At 38.6% G+C, this 13,702-nt stretch overlaps 1 protein-coding gene across 1 annotated transcript in view; it reads left to right on the top strand.

The window, feature by feature from the left end:
- Window positions 1-13,702, top strand: part of cntnap2a (contactin associated protein 2a) — a 1,161,044-nt gene that overhangs the window by 905,913 nt on the left and 241,429 nt on the right. The window contains exon 11 of the mRNA XM_028803276.2: window positions 12,433-12,539. Coding sequence (XP_028659109.1) covers window positions 12,433-12,539 — 107 coding nt within the window. The remainder of the gene's footprint in view (window positions 1-12,432; window positions 12,540-13,702) is intronic.

Raw genomic sequence — 13,702 nt, 5'->3', positions numbered from 1 at the left:
ATGCAAGAAGAATAGGGAAGCATGCAATGGTAGGTATGATGTGAGTCATCATGTTAGTACAGAAGCCACATACTGCCAGGAGGCATATATTATTATGGGGTGAGTAGGACTCACTCTGGAGTCTGTGGGGTGAGTGGGACTCACTCCGGACTCACTCCTTCACAGGACATGTAATCCAGCATAGTTCTCTACTGGTCTCAAGTCCGAATAAATGAGGAGGGTTGCCAGGAGGTCTCTTCACTGGTGGAAAGTTGTGAAACAATGCGATGCAAAAACAATACAATTGTGGGTGAAAGAAATGTGATTCAAGCCAGTTTGGTTGTCATAAGGACAATGCTATAGCTTTGGAGACTAAAAAAATGTGAAAATGTGCTATTAAGTGGACAGAAGAATTACTGTAGGAAAGAGGAAAAGAAGATTTACTGTTGTGAAGACACTCTGAAAAAAGTGGAAAATAAAATTAACTGAAAAGAACTGAATTAATTCTGATATGTAATTGTAATTGTAATTTGACTTTTTGAATTTAGTTGAAATGTATTTCTCATACAAATTATACTACTGCACAATATGTAGTGAAATGCTTAGTTGCTAAATTCCAATGACTGTGTATCCAGGAAGAATAAAAATGACAATAACAATTATACATAACCTTATAAATATCAATAAAAACCATACAATTATGAAATATAGATGGATATAGATAAAACTTCATTTATGCCCAGAGGGAAAGTTTGCTTTTTATAGAATAAATGAATAAATAAATAGATACACATAAATATATAAACTCACACAAAGTATTATCTGAACACCAACCACAATGACTAAAAAGAAAGAAAATTAAAAAAGACAATTTCTGGCAGTCTCAGTGACGTATTATACAGGTGCGTTGCTGTTGGTATAAAAGAGTCCCAGTGGTATTTCCTAACACACTTCTGCCTATTAATTCGTTGGCTGAAAGTACTTGGTGTTATTGTGCCAGATAGAGGATGTGATTTATTGTTCAAAATGGCACACAGTTTTGTTTCCATTCTCTCCTGCGCTACTTCCTCCAGGGGGTCCAGAGTGCGTAATGTAACAGAGCATGTGTTTTTAATTACTTGGTCGGTGAGCATCTCAACTGATGTTACCAGCCCAGCATACCACAGCATAGAAAATCGCACTGGCCATCACGGAGTTGAATATGTGGAGGATGTCACTACCCACATTAAAGGAGCATAGTCTCCAATATAAAAAGAACCTGCTCTGCCTTTTATTATATAGTTCCTCTGTGTTATAAGCGCAGTCTAGTCATATAGTAGATGTGGTCTCCCAAGTACTTGATCAGGCACACAGGCTCATTGGGACAGTTAAAGTCAATAATCACTTCCTTGGTTTTGTAAAGTTGCAAACAATCCTTTCTGCACTATGAAACATTGTTCTCAACCTAACTGCTATACTGTACACTTTCTTATCCCCCTTATTCGTATACCCTATAAGCACAGAATCATCTGAGAGTTTCTGTAAGTGACATGTCCCTGGTGTTATATTTGTAGTCTGAGTTGTACAGAGTGAAGAGAAAAGGAGACGGGGCTGTTCCTTGTGATGCTCCAGTGTTGCTCACATTTGTATCAAAAACATAGTCCTTGAGTCTTACAAACTGTGGTCTGCTGAACAGATTGTCCATTATCCAGGACACTATAGATGTATCCCCTTAATGGGGATGGCAGGATGGTATTGGAAGAACTAGTGAAATCAAAGAACATAATCCTCACAGTGCTACCAGCTTTTTCCAGGTGAGAGTAAGTCACAGAAGTAGACAGAAAACTGCATAATCCATTCTAATCTTTGTCCAATAGGCAAAATGCAGTGTGTCCAGGTAGTCTACCACAAGAGTACTCAAATAGTCCAAGACCAGCCCCTCATTCTTCTAGGATAAATGATATTAAAAAATAACTTAATGTATGAAAGTTAACATTAGGCCATCATATAATTCTAGAAGCTTTCCTTATTCAGGATAGGATGGACAAAGGAAAATATCTCCTCCTTGGTCTCCCTGAACTGGCCTTCAGGAAATTGTACTGTTTATCTGACCACAGCACAAAAAAAAGGCTGTTATTGAGATGGCTGGTATCACTGATAATTTTCTATGTCCTTGTCTAGCATTGCTTGGTGTAGAAGTCCTGGTAGTTAGACAGTACATACCCAATGATGCATTCAGCTGACCATACTACTCTCTGCAGAGCCTTGCAGTACCCATGTATGCAGTTTCCAAACCAAGTAGTAGTACTTCCTGTCAAGATACTTTAGATGGCAGATATGAAGATGTTCTTTAGCAGTTGGGAGGGCAGCCTGAAATCCCTGAGGAATCTGAAATGGTAAAGACATTTTCATACCTTCTTCAACAAGGTGTCAATATGTTTGGACCAGGTCAGGTTATCTGTGATGTGGACACTAACGTATCTGACACTGTCCACCCTCTCACCCCAACTACTGTTAATACTGAGGGGGTGGTAGTGCCTCTGTTGATTACGCTCAAAATGCACAATCAACTCCTTGCTAACATTCAGGAGTAGACTGTTCTTCTGACACTAGGTTGATGGACTCTTCACTTTTTCCATGTAGGCCTGCTCACTGTTTGTTAGATATCTGGCCTATCATCATGGGTCATCAGCAATCTTGACAATGATGTTAAAGTCATGTGCAGTTTTTTGTGTAAAGGTAGTACAGTAGAGGATTCAGAACACAGCCCTGTGGTGTGCCAATGTTGAGAGTGAGGGACGATGAAATGTCACCTGGGGTCTGCCTGTCAGGAAGTTAAAAACACAGCTGCACAGTGATGTGTTCAGATGCAGGTCCTTGAGTCTGTTGATGAGGTTAGAAAAGTTTATTGTGCTAAATGCACAAGTAAAGTCTCTTGCTGTCCAGGTGGGCTAATACTGTATGTAGAATAAAGGTGATGGCATTGTCTGTTTATCTACCTTAATAGATTTTTTGGCAGAGAAGAGCATATGCAATTTTTGCTATACACTTTTTTTGCTATAGGCTTTAGTGCAACAGGATCATTAGTTACTCAGACAAGTTGGATTTGCTTTCTTAGGTACAGCGACAACGGCAGGTCTCTTTAAGCATGTTGGTTGGGTGGGTTATGGGGAGATTAAATGAACACTGGTGCAAGCTGATCAGCACAGACCTTTAAAAACATCCTGGAATGCCATCCGAACCTGCTGCCTTCAGGTGTTCATTTTCCTGAAAGCTTGCATTACATCATGTTCTGAAAAGGAGAACACTGTTTCCTCACTGTGCAGTTCTCCCACTGCAATTGTTTTGGACTGCTGGCTGGCCTCAGTGGCATTCATATTGAAGCACATGTAGAAGTTAGCTTCTCTGCCAGAGAGGTGTCTGCATACACTGGGGGGTGGGGTAGTTGCTTTATAGCCTGCAGAACTTGCGATATGTGCCTAGGATCAGACTGTTCAAATTGCCCTTTCACTTTCTCCCCTTAGTGGCTTTCATGGCTCTTCCAGGGCTAGATGGCTGGCTTTGTAATCATCTACTGTATATTTTCAGATACAGGTCCCTTGTTGTTCACAGCAGTGTGTGAAGTAGTGAAATGGATGGTGGAAGGCGAATATGGCCAGTCAGACAGAAGCATGATTATGGAGCTCAAATGGCACACACACCCTGTCCACTTAACCAGGGATTATGAATCATGCCCTGCACAGCCTATCACCCCTCCATATTCCACTTATATACTCATCAGCTTTGGCTTGACCAATCCTGACAGGTGTCCACTGGCATCCCCTAGACGCTGGAGACTGATATACCTTACTTACTGCCAATTACCAAAGGTGCAGTACTCCTTGATGTGCTGCTCATTAATGGAGTTGCCCCTGCTATGCCACTTAAACTTCTGGGAAAGAAGTGACTATCTACTCACACCAGATGCCCTGTATTTAATTTATTACTTCCATCACCCAAGATGGACAGACAGTGTATTATAAACTTTATAAAGCAAAGCAATGTTTATTTGAATGGAATAACAGCAGTAAGTATAAATACTAGGGGGCTCCGCCCCCTGCTCGCTTCGCTCGCCAACCCCTGGTGTTGGGTAATTATAAATAGCGTGATGTATGTATGAGATATAGCATAGTGTGAAGGTGTAGATGACGCATATAGGAAGCCAAGAATAAATTGCAAGGCACAGTGTAAAGATTTATCGGAAAATTTACCAATCAGGTGTCGCGCCTGTATATGTATTGTAGTCCGGTCTCTTGTTGTTTATGTATGACGTTGTCCGCGTATTTTAAGGAGGACTGAACAATAGCTGAGCGCATGGCATGTGGAGCAATAGCTAAGCACTGTCTAAAATCTCCTCCTAATAAAAGTACCTTTCCTCCAAAGGGAATATTATTATTCATCAACGCAATGGCAATTGTCCGCGTATTTTAAGGTGGACTGAACAATAGCTGAGAGCATTGCATGTGGAGCAATAGGTAAGCACTGTCTAAAATCTCCTCCTAATAAAAGTACCTTTCCTCCAAAGGGAATATTATTATTCATCAACGTTTGTAGAAGTTTATCAATGGTGTTGAGTAAGTGACTGGATGCCATTGTACATTCATCTATAATTAATAGTTTTGCAAGACAGATGTCACGTGCATTGTTACTGTTCATTTTCATAGTGGATACCGATGTTTCTGTGATTGGGACCGGTATTTTGAATAAGGAGTGACATGTGTTTTTGGAGCCGAGACATTTTTTCTTCCGCGGTTGCAGAAGCGCGTTGTAGGCGCCGACGTGTATTGTTTTTTTTCATGCGGGTTTGTGTTTGTGGTCCCGTTACTCGAGCCGTATCGTTTTGTACCCGTGATCGTGAATTCATGACTTGTTTGTTCATTATCGTTAGTAATATGGATAAGTAATAAGGAGGATCGCACTGACTGTTAATATGGAGCCTTTTCTGATCATGAATTCATGACTTGTTTGTTCTTTATCGTTAGTAATATGGATAAGTAATAAGGAGGATCGCACTCACTGTTACGTCGTTTGTTGGCGTGCGTTTTTTTTGAGGGGCGCGTTACCTCATTTTTTATTTCTGTTAGTGGAGGGGGGCTTTATGTGTCATGGGTCTGAATCCTCTTTTTTGTGTGTGTCCTGTTTCGTGTGGTATGGGCTTCGTCTGGCGCTTTGTTGCATGGGTCTGTTGCTATGGGCGCAGCACATCATTTCTCATTTTCCGGTGCTTGGAGGGTTTCTTCGTATTATTACCCATCAGGTGTCGCGCCTGTATATGTATTGTAGTCCGGTCTCTTGTTGTCTATGTATGATGTCGTTTGTTGGCGTGCGTTTTCTTTGAGGGGCACGTTGCCTCATTTTTTATTTCTGTTAGTGGAGGGGGGCTTTGTGTGTCGTGGGTGTGAATCCTCATTTTTGTGTGCGTAACGTTTCGTGTGCTATGTGGTGCTTGCGTCTGACTCCTTTGTTTTTGGTGTGCTAGGGGCGCGTTGCCTCATTTCTTATTTCTGTTAGTGGAGGGGTGCTTTGTGTGTCGTGGGTCTGAATCCTCTTTTTTGTGTGTGTCCTGTTTCGTGTGGTATGGCCTTCGTGTGGCGCTTTGTTGCATGGGTCTGTTGCTATGGGCGTGGCGCATCATTTCTCATTTTCCGGTGCTTGGAGGGGGGCTTTGTGTGGCGCCTGAGCACTACGTCTTTTGCGTCCATGGCCCATGTCCCTGCGTCCATCCGGTTTACCATTCTCGTTTAGTAATATGGATATGGATATGGATATGGATTAGCTGCAAAGAATATAAATCAGTCTGTATAAAAAGCCCTAACAAAGATACACCATCATCTCGTTGTTCAAAATCATTACAATAGTTATATTAAAAATTATATTTATGAAGTCAGAAAAGCAGTGTCCAAATATATGCAAAAGACAGAATGTGTGTCTGAGGACATAATTCAGTGACATAAAACAGTGTATCCCCCTTGGTTCATCTCTCGGGCCAAATTTCCTATGTGGAGATTTCTATCGCCGTGATGTTACATACTGATAATTGGTTCATTACTTTGGTGATAGACAGCTTGTCCCAAAAGCTTTAATCATAACAATATATGCAAGCACCTTATCTTGTCTGGATTGCTTACCTATTCTGTGAGATAAACACATTCCACTTGGCATTTGTGTTGTGAATTGAATGGCCATTCTAATCTAAGATTATAAATTGAGTTAAACACTAAGATAATTTAAAAAAATGTGTATAGACTTAAACAAATACATAGAAGTATGAACCAAACATAAAAGAAAGTCTCACGGTGCCACTCATAGGATTTCACGAAACTACTCTTTATGAAGCATCTGTATAGTTCCAGAGTTCAAATGCATTTTATTATAGCTAACCTGGGCAAAACTTACAGTAAAAAGAGGTCACTGTGGCCTTTCAAGCAAATGTTGGTAGTTACAAAATAGCAATTTTATCTCCCTAGGACACGGTGGCATGCCTTGTCTGTAAGGAGTGTTCCAGAATAACTATTCACAGGCTCACTCAGAAACTATAGGGAGTGAGTTGTGACCTTGGTAGAAACATATAAACTTCCTCTGAATGCCAGAGGGCCAAGTTGTTTCACATGCTGTGCCATTTTTATAAAAAGACAGCAAGACCATTAGTTCTAAAAAAAAAAATTACTTAGCCTCAGTAGGTTAGCACATGGACCTAGCAGAAATAACAGAAAAAAGCTTCCCCTTTAAGTGGCGAGTCAGCTGCAAAAGTACCCTGGTATTGTGGCTGTATTAAGGTAGTTGGTATCACAGGGATGCCGGACATCCAGTGCCACTAAAAATACTATAACTCAAATATAAGTCCTTATCACAATAGTAGTGCTGCCCCTGACTCCTCAAGTAATACCACTGCTTGCCTGAAGGCAACCCTGGGAAGGGGCTTAAAGCTATTTCAGGCCCACCAACTTTGTAAGTTCAGGGTAGGATCTAGGCTGTGCTGTACTGTGCTGAAGTAATACCACTGCTTGCATGGAGGCAACCCTGGGAAGGGGCTTAAAGCTATTTTAAAACCCCGACTTACTGTGCATGGAATCAGAAGGTGAGACAGGAACAATGGCTTAACTAGTACAGGGAATTTCAAGGCCATTATGCAGTGTGAGAGCAAGAGAGAAACCGGATGTAGGACTGGCAGGTTTGGTGGCTCTTTAAGGTAAACAATTGGGCAAGCCACCTCATCTGTTAGACAGGGTTAAACACTTTGGTAATGTAGTCCCAGGTGGGCTGCAGGTTTTTTTGTTGTATACTATGTTTAATATTTTCTACTTTGAATTACTGTTGTAATTTCCCTCATATTATTCAACACTCCCTCCATTAAAAGTGACCACAAGTTATCTGATTTTAAGCTAACTTGTGTTTTTTTTAAATCATAAAACAATTGTTGAAGGCCGCAGACTTGCTACTTACAAGGTATTATATATGCTTCAATGTGTTCCTAGTGGCTTATAGGCTTCCCATGGTTTTTGACCTATTAAAAACATTCAGCCTCTCTCAGTTTGAGTTCTTCAGGTGTAAGGTATGTGCAAACTGACTGCATATTTTAATTCTTATTGCCCTGTCAGAAAACAGATCTGTGTTAATGCTTTTGCAAGCATGGCAGGAAAATGTCTTTAACACTAGAATCCCTGAAACCTAGTCTTGAACCCGGTACCTTTGAGTTGTACAGCAGCAGTTCTTAACTCAAAAACCAAAAACCCTACATACCATATTAGGCAGAGTCAGTATGTTGTATAGATTGTAAGAGATTACATGGACCATGATAAAGAGTTGGAGCACCACCCGGGACAGGAGTTCCGCAGTGAACTGATCTCAAAATGGCCGAACCTCCGTTTATATGTCCTTTTGGCAAAAAAAGGCAGGTCTAAGTGGACGGGCACTGGAAGTGACATCACAGATGTTATAATCATCTGGGGCCTCATGCATAACGCCGTGCACAGAATTCACACTAAAACATGGCATACGGACAAAAGCGGAACTGTTCGTACACACAAAAAATTCCAGATGCATAAATCTGTGCGTTTACCAACTTCCACATTTTTTCCACTCCATAATTCCCGGTCAGCGTGAAAAGTAACACACGTGCACGTGCCTGCTGCCACTCCCCAAACTCCTCCCAGAATTATGACTCTTTGAATATGCAAATCAATATAAATAGCCCTTAAGCTCAGCGTTCTATGAAAAGGCAATGGCAAAAGCACGGGGGGAAATAGGAGAATTTCAGTGAATACCAAGTGGAGGCAAGGAAAAACGTACTATTTGTTGGTTTAAACAGTGGTATAAACAACATAAGGAAGTTGATTGAGTGACATAGAGAGTCGGAGAAACTCGAAAGCTCAAGTTCACAAAGTCGCACAGTGCCTGAAATAAAAAAGAAGTTGTCAGATATCAAAGTCGCCGTGAAAAGGCGAGTCATAGCCCACCGTCTGAGTGTTATATGAAAGCTTATTAGGGTACAGAGAAAAAAAAAATAGGGACACAGTGCGAAAAAAGCTCAAAATTTCAACTTTAATCTCAAAATTTCCACCTTAATCACGTAGTTTATTTTGTCTTTAAAGTAGGACGTCATAAACTTCATCTTAAAATCATTTAATTTACTAGTTTCTCAGATCCCATAGTAACTAAAGTAGCACGTTAAATGCTTTGTTTTGAATGTGCTCTATGTGTGTAAATCACTACGAGCTTCTTAAACGGGCTTTCTCTTCCTCCAACAGGACACAGAATCCATTACATTCATGATATTAAAGCTCTTTGAATAATTTAAATACTGAGATGTATAATTGATATCATTTTGATGATGATAGGAATTAAAGCATGTATTAAACATGGGAACACGGTGGTGCAGTGATTGTTCCTGCCTCACGCAAGAGGCTTGCTGCGCCGTGTGCGACCTTCAGTGAAATAATTTATTGCAGCAGTACTGTCTCTTTCAAACGTACTAACCCCCAGTTCCTGTCCTTCCTTTTCTTTCTCCAAATACCCAATCGCCACACAATCAGCTCTGTAATAGACATAAAGCCATCTGTAAGCTGAGAACGCCGATTCTTCAAAACGTTTAAGGAATATTGAAGTATCTTCGTAGTATATGTTTAATTTTTCTATCCATCTATCCTTCCAGTGTCACGTCAGCCCCAGCATGAATACAGCGCGGGGCAGGAACAATCCATGAATGGAGCGGCATTCTATCTATCTATCTATCTATCTATCTATCTATCTATCTATCTATCTATCTATCTATCTATCTATCTATCTATCTATCTATCTATCTATCTATCTATCTAATATAATAAACATATTTTGCTGCATTTCATCTTAAAAATGATATAGTCATCATATGTAAGTACGCGCTTTATAAAGTGGCTCAGGTTGTGCAATATTATAACTGTATCGCAAGTTTACAGTTAGGTAATTGTACTTATAAGTACAAACAGTTCTACAAGGAGCACTTGATGAACTGAATAATTGCGTTTATAGTTCTTGGGATGAAACTGTCTTTAGCACAAAAGACAGGAAGGTAAAGATATACAAAAGAGCCAAGGCCAGACAGAAAAGTAGGTAAGGCAGACATTCAGTTAACACCATCAAAGATAAAGATGGTAACATACTGACCGATGAGGATGCAATTAGAGCTAAATAGAGAACTTATTTTGATGAACTAATTAATGTGCAAAATCCTAGGGAACTACTGGAACAAGCTGACACAGTGGATGGACCAGAAAACAAAATTATGTGTAAAGAGTTTGAATTGGCAATAGAGCAGATGAGAAATAACAATGCACTGGGTCCATCAGGATCAACTATAAAGACACTTAAGGCTGTTGGTCAGGATGGTGTTGACTGATTATAGAACATCCTAAATAGCTTCTTGAATGATGAGACTATATCTGACAGAGTGAAACAGTGAAAATCTATAAATAAAAAAGATATCATCTGATATGTGGAAAGCACAGACGAATTAAGTTTTTGGAAATGTATTGATGGTGTATGAAAGAGTGACTGAGTGACACAATCAAACAAGAGTGAATATACATCCAAATCAGTTTGGTTTCAAGCTGGGGTTAAGTATCAACTGATGCCATTTTTTTACTGAGGCATGTTCAAGAGAAATATTGGTGGGCAATAATAATCAATATTAGAAATGTATTGGTTTAGAGAAAGTTTTCAAATGAGTACCAGGAGAAGTGGTGTATTAGAGTCTAAGAAGAACAGGAACTTCTGAAAAAGTAATTTGAGTTGTCAAATTTGTGTACGAAGGAGTTAAAACGACAATTAGAAATTGAAATGGAAATGCACCATTCTTTTGAATCTGGGTTGATTTACATCACGGGTCTTGTCTCAGTCCATTACTTTTTATCATTGCCATGGATGCAGTCAGTGAAATTGTCCAAAGAAGTTCCATGTGACATGTTATATGCTAGCAGTCTGATTGTAGGAGAAGACTCTGCCACTAAACTGTAGGAAAGGTTTAACCAATGTCAAAATGCATTAAAATGTAAAGGACTTAAGGTAAATGCCAGCATGCCTGAAACAATGGTATGCTCAAAAATAGATGAGCCCTTAGCAATCACCACAGAGGAAATATGCTGAAACAAATGAAAATGGTTAAAAAATTGGGATCAATGATGAGCACTAAAGGAGGATGTGAGGTGGATTTGAGACACAGGATTAATTCCTCTTCTCAAAAGTGAAAAGATCTGATTGGATTCTATGTGATTAGAAAATGCCAATTAGTGTTATCAGGAAGGTGTACAAAACAATGATTAGTCTGCTGTTGTCTTAAGGAGCAGAAACATGGATAATGAGAAGAAAAGAGTAGGAACTCCAGGAAAGTACTGAGATTAGAATGCTGAAATGGATTATGTGAGTCTCTCTAAAGGATAGTAAGGAATGAGGAGATTTGCTGCACCATTTGTGTTGCTTGCATTACAAACAAGCTGCATGAAGCAGATATGAGGTGGTTTGGTCATGTGTAGCACAAAGAACAAAATGACTGTGTCAAAAGAATTATGAAGGCAGAAGTATATAGACATTACAGACATGGCAGGCAGAAAAAAAGATGGATGGATACAGTGAACCTAGATCTGAAGGCACTTCATCTCACAGCAGGAATTTTGGAAGACAGAAGTGAATGATGAAGGAAAACCTGTGTGGCTGACTCTTCTCCAGCGAGGAATTTTAACATCCTAAAGGAAGGGGGGGAGAGAGAGAGAATAAATGTGCTCAAAAGAAAGCTAACATCAAAGTAATGACACAAGCACAATTTAAAGCTTAGAGTAAATTTTTCAGTAGTGTTAGGAAACATTATTTTACATCTGTAATTATAAATGTAAAGAGTCTGTTTTTAAGGAATAGGGTTGAGTGTAATACCCATTATACAGCCTTGAAAGTCAGGTAGGCCTTTCCTACTCAATTACACATGGCTGCTATATTTTAGGAATCTTAACATGAAATCCATAATGCACCTGTGATCAATAGAGTGCATGGAAGGTAGTCTGAGGATGTTAAGTATTGTCGGATGAATAACACCTAAAGACCACAGCTTCTACAGAGCAGCAGTTGCACAGTGTTTGTCTTCATAATTCTCAGGACAACAGATTACACCTGTATGACCGCCTGTCATTTCACATTACTTATCATATTGCCAAGAGGATGTGGTCAAGTACTGTATAACTATTTTGGACAAATAAATTATACCTTTGCTCTAACTCTGGAAACATTACATACTTGTGTATAACTTTTTCAGTATACCAGTTCTGATGTAAAATCATTCACTAAGTGTTACATTGTATAACAACAACATTTATATCAACAGCACATTTTCATACACAGGATATAGCTCAAAGTGCTTTACAAGATGTCAAAGAAAAAGAAAAGAAAAACAAATTAAAATTAGGTAAGAATAATAATGAAAAAGTAAAAGATAAACCAATATGAACTCCCATACTCAATGGTTAAGTCCTTTTATATAGTATTGTTTTTAAGTATTTAAAGTTAAGTCCAATGATAAGGTCAGATGGCTGGAGAGTACTGAAAAAAAATCTACAGATAAGCTTGACAAAAAAACTAAAAGTCCAGGGTTTTCAAGGATAAAAGACAGCCCAACCCTCCCTGGGCATTGTACCAATGTAATGTGTAATCTCTATTAAATCTATATTTGAATTAATAGGCTATAGCATATCTAATAATATTTGCACTCCCACAAATGGCAGGCTTGACTGCAAGCTATCTCTTCAAAAGATCAGTGTTGGACCTTTGATGCAAGTTTTCAGTCAGCACTAATTTTGAACACATTCAGGGGACTGCAAAGTCTAGCTAGTAACTTCCTTAACAATAGTATACTCATAAATTCTTTAATATGCATTGCTCACAATTTCAGTTTTTCCTCTTGTTTGTTTGATTTAGGTGTATGCCCAATCACTGTGAACATGGAGGCAAGTGCACACAGACATGGGACAACTTTAAGTGTAATTGTGATGGTACAGGTTACAGTGGAGCCACCTGTCACAACTGTGAGTATTTTTAAAATCATTCCCATGTAAACTAAACATGTTTCTGATATTTCTAAATCCATTTACAATATCTTATAATAATAAAAAAATCATTTTAAGATACGTCAAAAAAATTTAAGATAACAAAAATTGTATTTCAGTTATCTCATATATAATATAATTTCAGAAAATCACACATTCATTTTAAGATATCATAATTGCATTTTGAGATAACTTGAAGTAAATCCGTTTTTTCAAATATCTCAAATTGATTTTGGGGTATCTCAAAATAATATCCCTGTTCATTTTAAGATATCTTAAAAATAGAATGCACAATTGAAAAGATGAAACATTTTCACAGGAACTCATTTCCACATAGCTCTTAAATGGACAGAAAACTAAAATGCATTTCAGATTTTCTGAAATACATTTATTTCAGATGTCATTTAGGCAACTTCAGTAGGCTTTTTGACATTATTATTTTTGTTGTTATTAATATATTGTTCATTGGTACTTGCATATGCTTTAGGAAGCCTGTATCACTAGTCTAGTGGTATGCTTTTATCCTCTCAAATATATAACACATCATTTATTAAAAGTCTCATCACCTTCTCAATCTCGTCTAAATAAGTTACTCAATTTGATACTTTTCTCAATTTCATTTTATTGATTTATTAAAGTTCCTGTTTACTGAATTGCTGTAATGACATCATAATAGGCACCTTAACCGGTAAATAATTTGATGACATACGTAATATTTAACAACCTACTGAATACCATAAAAAGCCTGAGTAAATAAAACTTTTTTTTTTTTTTAGTGAAGGTAATTGACCCTAGATGTAATTTGATCACTTGGTCTAACACTGTAAACTGTTAAATAATAGTACCAAAGCTGATCAATCCGTTAAGTGACATATGTGTCTACCTAGAGCATCGAGGAGGACCCCTCCCCCATGTTGGTACGGATCAGCCCCACGCTATCTGGTCCTTCCGGGAGCCTCTCGAACCTTCTACCACTGATAACATACCGGAGGCATGAACCCAACAAATGAGGACAATTGCACATAACTAGGGGTAGGTGTAAAATTGACAATAGTTTTATTAAAAACAAATCCATAACAAGCTGTCCAAAACAGTGCAGTGCTCAAAACTCAATAGATAAATAATCCCTTTGAAAAGTCCAG

The sequence above is a fragment of the Erpetoichthys calabaricus genome, chromosome 6, assembly GCF_900747795.2.
Source record: "Erpetoichthys calabaricus chromosome 6, fErpCal1.3, whole genome shotgun sequence".
NCBI lineage: Eukaryota > Metazoa > Chordata > Cladistia > Polypteriformes > Polypteridae > Erpetoichthys > Erpetoichthys calabaricus.
Note: the sequence above shows the minus strand (reverse complement) of the source record. Positions and strands in the feature narration are given on the sequence as shown.